Here is a 6,087-nt window from a genome sequence, read left to right as displayed (position 1 = left end):
GACTGAATCTACAAGGAATTGGCAGCCTTTTAAGGTGGGCAAGTCAGGATGATCAGCCCACTCTGCAGGGCCAGATACTGAGGCTCAGGAAGGACCAGGACTTGCCCAAGTTCACTCAGCTGGTTAGGGGCAAGGTTGGGGGGGTCTTTAGCCTCCAAAGGGAAGACAGAAAAGATCCTTTTCCACCCCTGACCTCTACCTGGAAGACTCCTGCCCCAGGAGATGCAACTTAGATATCTGTCCCTCAGGCCTCTCTGTCCTGCAGAGCTGGCGTCTGCTGTTTGGCCTCCTCCTCGTGTGAGCTCTGGGCTCATGCCAGCGGACTTGAGCCCCGGAATGAATGCCTGTCTCACAAGGTAGATTAGATTATATAAATAACAGGCAAGTGCCAAATGCATAGCCCTACACCTAGCACACTATTTAACCACTGGCTCTCTGGGGAGAAAAGTCCTGATTTGAGGTGTTTGCCAATTTCCGCAGTGTAAATACTCCCAGCATTGCTGACTTCAGGCTACAGGGTGGCATTGCTGAACCCAGAGCTGGGAAGGGATGTTCACTGTTGCCCCTCACAAATTAGTTTCAGCCAGTGCCAGTGCCCAGCGGGGCTCCAGGAAGTCCTGCTTCTCTGGGCAACAGTTGGCCTGGCATATTCTTCCCTCTACATTGTGAAGGTGAGATATCGCCTCTGCTGGCTTTTATGCCACACGAGTTATTTTGTGCCAGGGGCTCCAAGGCCTACAGGCCCACAAGCATCTTTTCATCTCTGGAAGTGTGTGTGTATCTGATGGGGGTGCCAGCCCAGTGGGATGGGGACTGAGATGAGAATACTCTGGTAGCTCCCTTGTGCCTCAGTTTCCTCACCTAGGATCATGGAGGCTGGGGTAAGGGTGAAGTGTTAGCTCAGGGCATTGCCTGGAGCAGGGCTCAGAACTTAGCAGTATGGTTACTGACACAGGTCACCTGCTGCATTAGGGCCAGAGACGCCCAAGAGAGGGCTTGTCCGTGGGGGTCTAGAGGAGGAAGGAGCGAGAGATCATGGAAGACTTCTCGGGAGAGGAGGCATCTGGCAGAGGTGGGAAGGAAGAACACTTTGGGTCAACGGGCTTCTGGAAGCCTCTCCATATCCCATTCAAGGCATTCCAGCTCAGCTTCGGTCTTGAAAGTTCTGAGATTTAGAGCATATAACTTCTGCCTTTGGCGCCTCAGTTTGCTCTAGACTGTGAAATGGGCATAATGATCACCAGCGCCTCCCTGGGTGATGATGAGGTCCTCATGGTTCCTGGTGGTGAAGTGAGGGCAGGAAAGGACACGCTGACCCCCACCAGGCTTAGCCCCAGGCTGGGCTCCCGAGGGCGGCGGTACCCCTGGTCCTTTTCTTCCTAGCCTGCCCATTCTGTCCTGGCACAGGGCCTTGAGGTCTAGCGCGCCGGGCTGCGGCGTGCTGAGGCGTTGAGCCTGCTGCCTCCTCTCAGGAACAAACGGGGTCCTCCGCAGCTGACAGCCCTGCGGGGCGTTCCAAAGAACTTCAGAGGACAGGAGCGCTACCTCGAGCAAAGAACCGGGGGTGGGAGCCCAGGTAGCCGGCCCGCAGGTGGCCGCGCGCGCCCGCCAGTCCGCCAGCCCGTCCGCAGCCAGGTGGGCGTGCCAGGCCCAGCCCCCTGCGCCGGTCCGGGGCGGGGCGAACGGAGCCCCGCCCTCCCCGCGCGCCGGGTCGGAGCCGGTGCGGGAGCGGAGCCGCGCGAAGCCGGCAGGAGCACGCGGGAGCGCGGCCCCGCAGTGGCCAGGCCCGAGAGAGCAGCGCGCAGGAGCCGGAGCGGCGCCACGGCCCCCACCCCAGCGCGGACCTCGCCCGGAGCTCGGACCCCGTCCTCGAAGCGTGATCTCTCCCGCCTCGCACGCCCTGGCCGCCGGGCCGCGGGCATGGACGGCGTCCGCTCGCCCTGTGAGTGCCGAGCCTCCCCCCAACGCCGCTCGCCGCCTTTGTGTGCGCGCCGCGGCGCTGCAGCCCCCTCCCCGCGCGCCCCTCCCGCGCCCCGGGCCCGCGTCCTTTGTGGAGCCGCCGCCGGGCCACTGCCTTCCTCCCACCCCCGGGCTTCCCTATCCCCTTTACAGCTGCCTCCGGGACAGCCTAGCAGAACCCTCCTGGGCCAGGGCTGGGCAGGGCGCGAGATCCCTCTGCCGGCCTCCGGGGCCCTCAGGGACACCCTAGCAGGTCCTCTCTCCCAGGGTTCCAGGGACACCACAGGCCCGTCCCTCTCCGCAGCCTGGGGCTGAGCAGGGCACGGACCCCTCCTCCCCAACCCAAGCCTCTGGTCCCGTCTGCAGCCCCCCTTTCCCAGGGTCCCCAGAGACGGCCCCCGCAGGCTCTCTCCGCGGCCGGGGCTGGGCAGGGCGCGGGCTTAGGGCGGCGCTGTCTCATCCGGCGGCCTGGGCAGGTGCGGCAGGGCCGGCGCTCACGCGGGCCTGTGTGTCCTTGGCCCACAGAGATGGACGGCGATGGCGGCCGCCGAGACGCCCCCGGCACGCTGATGGAGCCCGGGCGCGGCGCGGGACCCGCGGGCATGGCGGAGCCTCGGGCGAAGGCGGCGCGGCCGGGGCCCCAGCGCTTCCTGCGGCGCAGCGTGGTAGAGTCGGACCAGGAGGAGCCGCCGGGCTTGGAGGCAGCCGAGGCGCCGGGCCCGCAGCCCCCGCAGCCCCTGCAGCGCCGGGTGCTTCTGCTCTGCAAGACGCGCCGCCTCATCGCGGAGCGCGCCCGCGGACGCCCCGCCGCCCCCGCGCCCGCAGCGCCGGTAGCGCAGCCGGGAGCCCCCGGAGCCCCCGCGGACGCCGGCCCCGAGCCCGTGGGCACGCAGGAGCCCGGCCCGGACCCCATCGCGGCCGCTGTCGAAACCGCGCCTGCCCCCGACGGCGGCCCCAGGGAGGAGGCGGCGGCGACCGTGAGGAAGGAGGATGAGGGGGCGGCGGAGGCGAAACCTGAGCCCGGGCGCACTCGCCGGGACGAGCCCGAAGAGGAGGAGGACGACGAGGACGACCTCAAGGCCGTGGCCACCTCTCTGGACGGCCGCTTCCTCAAGTTCGACATCGAGCTGGGCCGCGGTTCCTTCAAGACGGTCTACAAGGGGCTGGACACGGAGACCTGGGTGGAGGTGGCCTGGTGTGAGCTGCAGGTGAGGGTGCCCCAGCCCGCAGGGGGCTTTCCGCAGGGTCTGTCCGCGAGTGCGTCCTTGGGCCCGTCCTTGCTCCTGCGCCTGGCCTTAAGAAGCCCTGGGGGCGGCGGGGCTCCATGTGTGTCACCCTCTGTGTGGATGGCTGGCAGGATGCGTACCAGGTGTGCGGACGGCATGTGGGGCCTGGCTGTGTCCGTGCGCAGGTTGCGGTTTGTGAGTCAGCTGGTGGCGAGGGCAGGCCTCTGTTGTGCGTTTGGTGTAAGTGTGCACGCTATGGGCGTAGAGAGGGCCCTGGAGAGTGGGCCCCGGAAGCTGTGTCTCTTAGGCTGCTGCTTCTCCAGTCCCGATGACCTACTTTAATGACCCAGGGAGTCTGGACTGTTGTGTCTTTGCAAAACAGTGTGGAGGCTTCAAGGCCAGGTGTGTGCAGTCAGAGTGTTTTGGGGGCTCTGAGCTGCCCATAAATTAGTACTTTCCTGTGTCCAGCAAGCCGTGGCTGCCCCAGCAGGGATACCTGCAGAGACTTCTTCTGACCCAGGGCCTGTGACCCAGACGTGGTGCCTGGTAGAGCTCTGGGGACAGCTGGGCAAGGCCTGGAAGTGTGGTTAGTCGCCTCTGCTGCTCTGAGAGCTCCATTTGTTCACAAAATGGACGTGTGAGAGGTCTTAAAACCGAGTCATGCAGAATGCGGGTGGGGGTTTTTCTTGGCTGCAGAGGCTCTGGGCATGCATTTTTCATAATCCTGCCATCACCGTGGTGTCAGCCCCAGCCCTGCAAGATTATATAAAAAGCCACCCTAGCTGTCCTGGGCCAGCCTTGGAAGCAGAGGCCATGCCTGTCCAGGGGGTGTTTACAGGCCTCCCTCCTTGGAGGTGGGCAGCTGTCAGGCGTGAGCCAGTCTGGGAGAGTGCCGGCTGGAGGTGTAAGTGTACTCTGTTGGCCTGTAAAGTTAGCTGGCTGTCCAGTCCAGGCCTGAAACGGGGCTGGGGCTAGCTGGGGCAAGCTGTGTTCTAGGGCCGCTGGCCACACTGCGGGACTCTTGCATTTTTGACTCAGAAATGGGATTCAACTGCTATATCCTCCGGCCCCGACAGGGTGGCCTGCGTGTGTGTGCAAGCCTGGATAATTCGGTGGGTGTCGACCTGTCGTCAGCCTTTCTCCCAAGACAAAGAGCTCCAGAGACCTGCCTCTCCGCCACCCCTTGGTTCTGCCTTGGAGATGTGGCTTTTCAAGTTAGGGGTCAGTGGCATTGTGTGAGGTCCTTAGGAGGGACTGAACAGCTCCCCTCCCTCATGGTCCTGTAGGTTCTGATGGTACAGGAAAGGCGGTGGGTGGGGCAGGGGGCTGTGATCTGGGGGTCCTGGGGTGTGCTGGGCATTCCTGCTGCAAGGGAAAGCAGAGAGAAGAGAGGGCCTGAAAGGGGAGACGACTCTTGATTCTGGCGAGTGGTCTTCCTGCTCTTGCCCTTCTGACCCGAGCACCCTCAGATGCTGCCTCTGCAGGGTGGTGGATGGAACAGGGGTGCTGCAGTAGGCTGGATTTGAGTTAGACCTCGGCAGCCAGAGCCTGCTGATCTGGCTGAGGCATCGCAGGCGCATGTGACTCTTGGAGCTTGTTAGTTCCCATTCCCTTTAAGGAAACGCAGGCGATTCTGTCTCTGGGTCTGTCCCCTGCAGGCATGGGGTGGAGCCTGGCCTCTGTCCAGGGGTCTCTTGCTCCTTGACTCTAGGTGGGAACAGCAACCGAGAGGTGCTTCTGGTCTATATGCTTCTTGTCTATATGTTGATGTTCCTTGCCAGGATGTTACTGGTGCCCCAAACTTGTGGTTTCCCTGCATCTCCCCCAAAAGAAGTACCTCCAACATTTGTCCCTAGTCGATGTGTGTCATTTGGGATCAGCTCTCTCTGTGCTGATCTGAGAGGGTTTTCCATGAGAGGGAGTCTGGACCTGTTTAGAATAGCCCCCTTTGCTGAGAACTTGGTGTGTGTTGGGGCTGTGCTGGAAGTCTCCTCATCACAAACTGTGAGGACTGAGGGGAACAACCCCCAAGGTCACCAGTGAGGAGATGGCAGGGCATCGTGGGATCAGGGGAGGAGGGCCCCTGCCTGTGTGTCGAATGGTGTAGGCTGACTTTGTGCAGAGCTATTGGAAGGACTGATGGGGCTGCCTGTGTGATGTCCTGGGTATGGGCCAGGGGCTGGTGGGCGTGTGGAACGGAAGAGGGTGGGGTGTAGGGCTGCAGGGAGATCAGGGGCTGTGGGAGGGGCGTTGGACTCTGCGAGGGGAGTGTGCTCCTGGGTGGGATGTGGGGTTAGGTCTCACTGAGCAGGGAAGGGTGACAGGTGGGTGCTCCTTCTCTAGGTGTGTTGGCTTTGTGTCGTGAGGGGCTCTCTTAGTCCACAGTGTGGAGATGCCATCCTGCACATGACCCCTAGCATTCTGGGCATGGGGAGGGTTCCTGGGAGTCACGCTTTACACTGTGGAGGGAGGGTCTAGGGGGATGTTGCCTTCAGCCAGGAGCCCTTCTTGGAATTGCTCTTGGCCTCTATCCCTTTCTTCCCCTACTCCCGCAGCACCTGCAGTCTGTCCAGGTGCCTGGGCTGTGTTCCCCTTTCTGCCCTCCACAGACTGGGGGGCCTCCCTGGAGAACTGAGAGGCGCCAGTGGGCCTCACTTGTGTTTTTCAGGGTTCCCTGCCAGACGGGAGAAATGCCTTCATGTGGACCTAGTAAGCCTGGCTTAGAGGACATCTGATTTCCTTTGATAAATTAGTGTTGAAAGAACTCTGTAGAGAGGGTAATATTTATTTATCTCACATCGAAGGGCAGTGAGGTGTTTCACCTTCTGAATTCTCCAGATGTGCAAAGCTGGAACCTGCACTGTTTTTTGTGGGGGAAGCCATTTTAAAATACCTCCCTGTC

General features: G+C 62.0%; 1 protein-coding gene across 26 annotated transcripts in view; it reads left to right on the top strand.

Moving 5' to 3' along the window:
* Positions 1-1,699: 1,699 nt before the first annotated feature.
* The window catches only part of WNK2 (WNK lysine deficient protein kinase 2), a 138,223-nt gene continuing 133,835 nt past the window's right edge, over positions 1,700-6,087 (top strand). For all 26 annotated transcript variants that reach the window (XM_054658275.2, XM_054658274.2, XM_054658270.2 and 23 more), the window contains exons 1-2: positions 1,700-1,942; positions 2,485-3,167. In XM_054658275.2, coding sequence (XP_054514250.1) covers positions 2,487-3,167 — 681 coding nt within the window. In that variant the 5' untranslated portion in view covers positions 1,700-1,942; positions 2,485-2,486. The remainder of the gene's footprint in view (positions 1,943-2,484; positions 3,168-6,087) is intronic.

This window comes from Pan troglodytes, chromosome 11, assembly GCF_028858775.2.
Source record: "Pan troglodytes isolate AG18354 chromosome 11, NHGRI_mPanTro3-v2.0_pri, whole genome shotgun sequence".
NCBI lineage: Eukaryota > Metazoa > Chordata > Mammalia > Primates > Hominidae > Pan > Pan troglodytes.
This window is presented reverse-complemented; position numbering and strand designations above follow the sequence as displayed.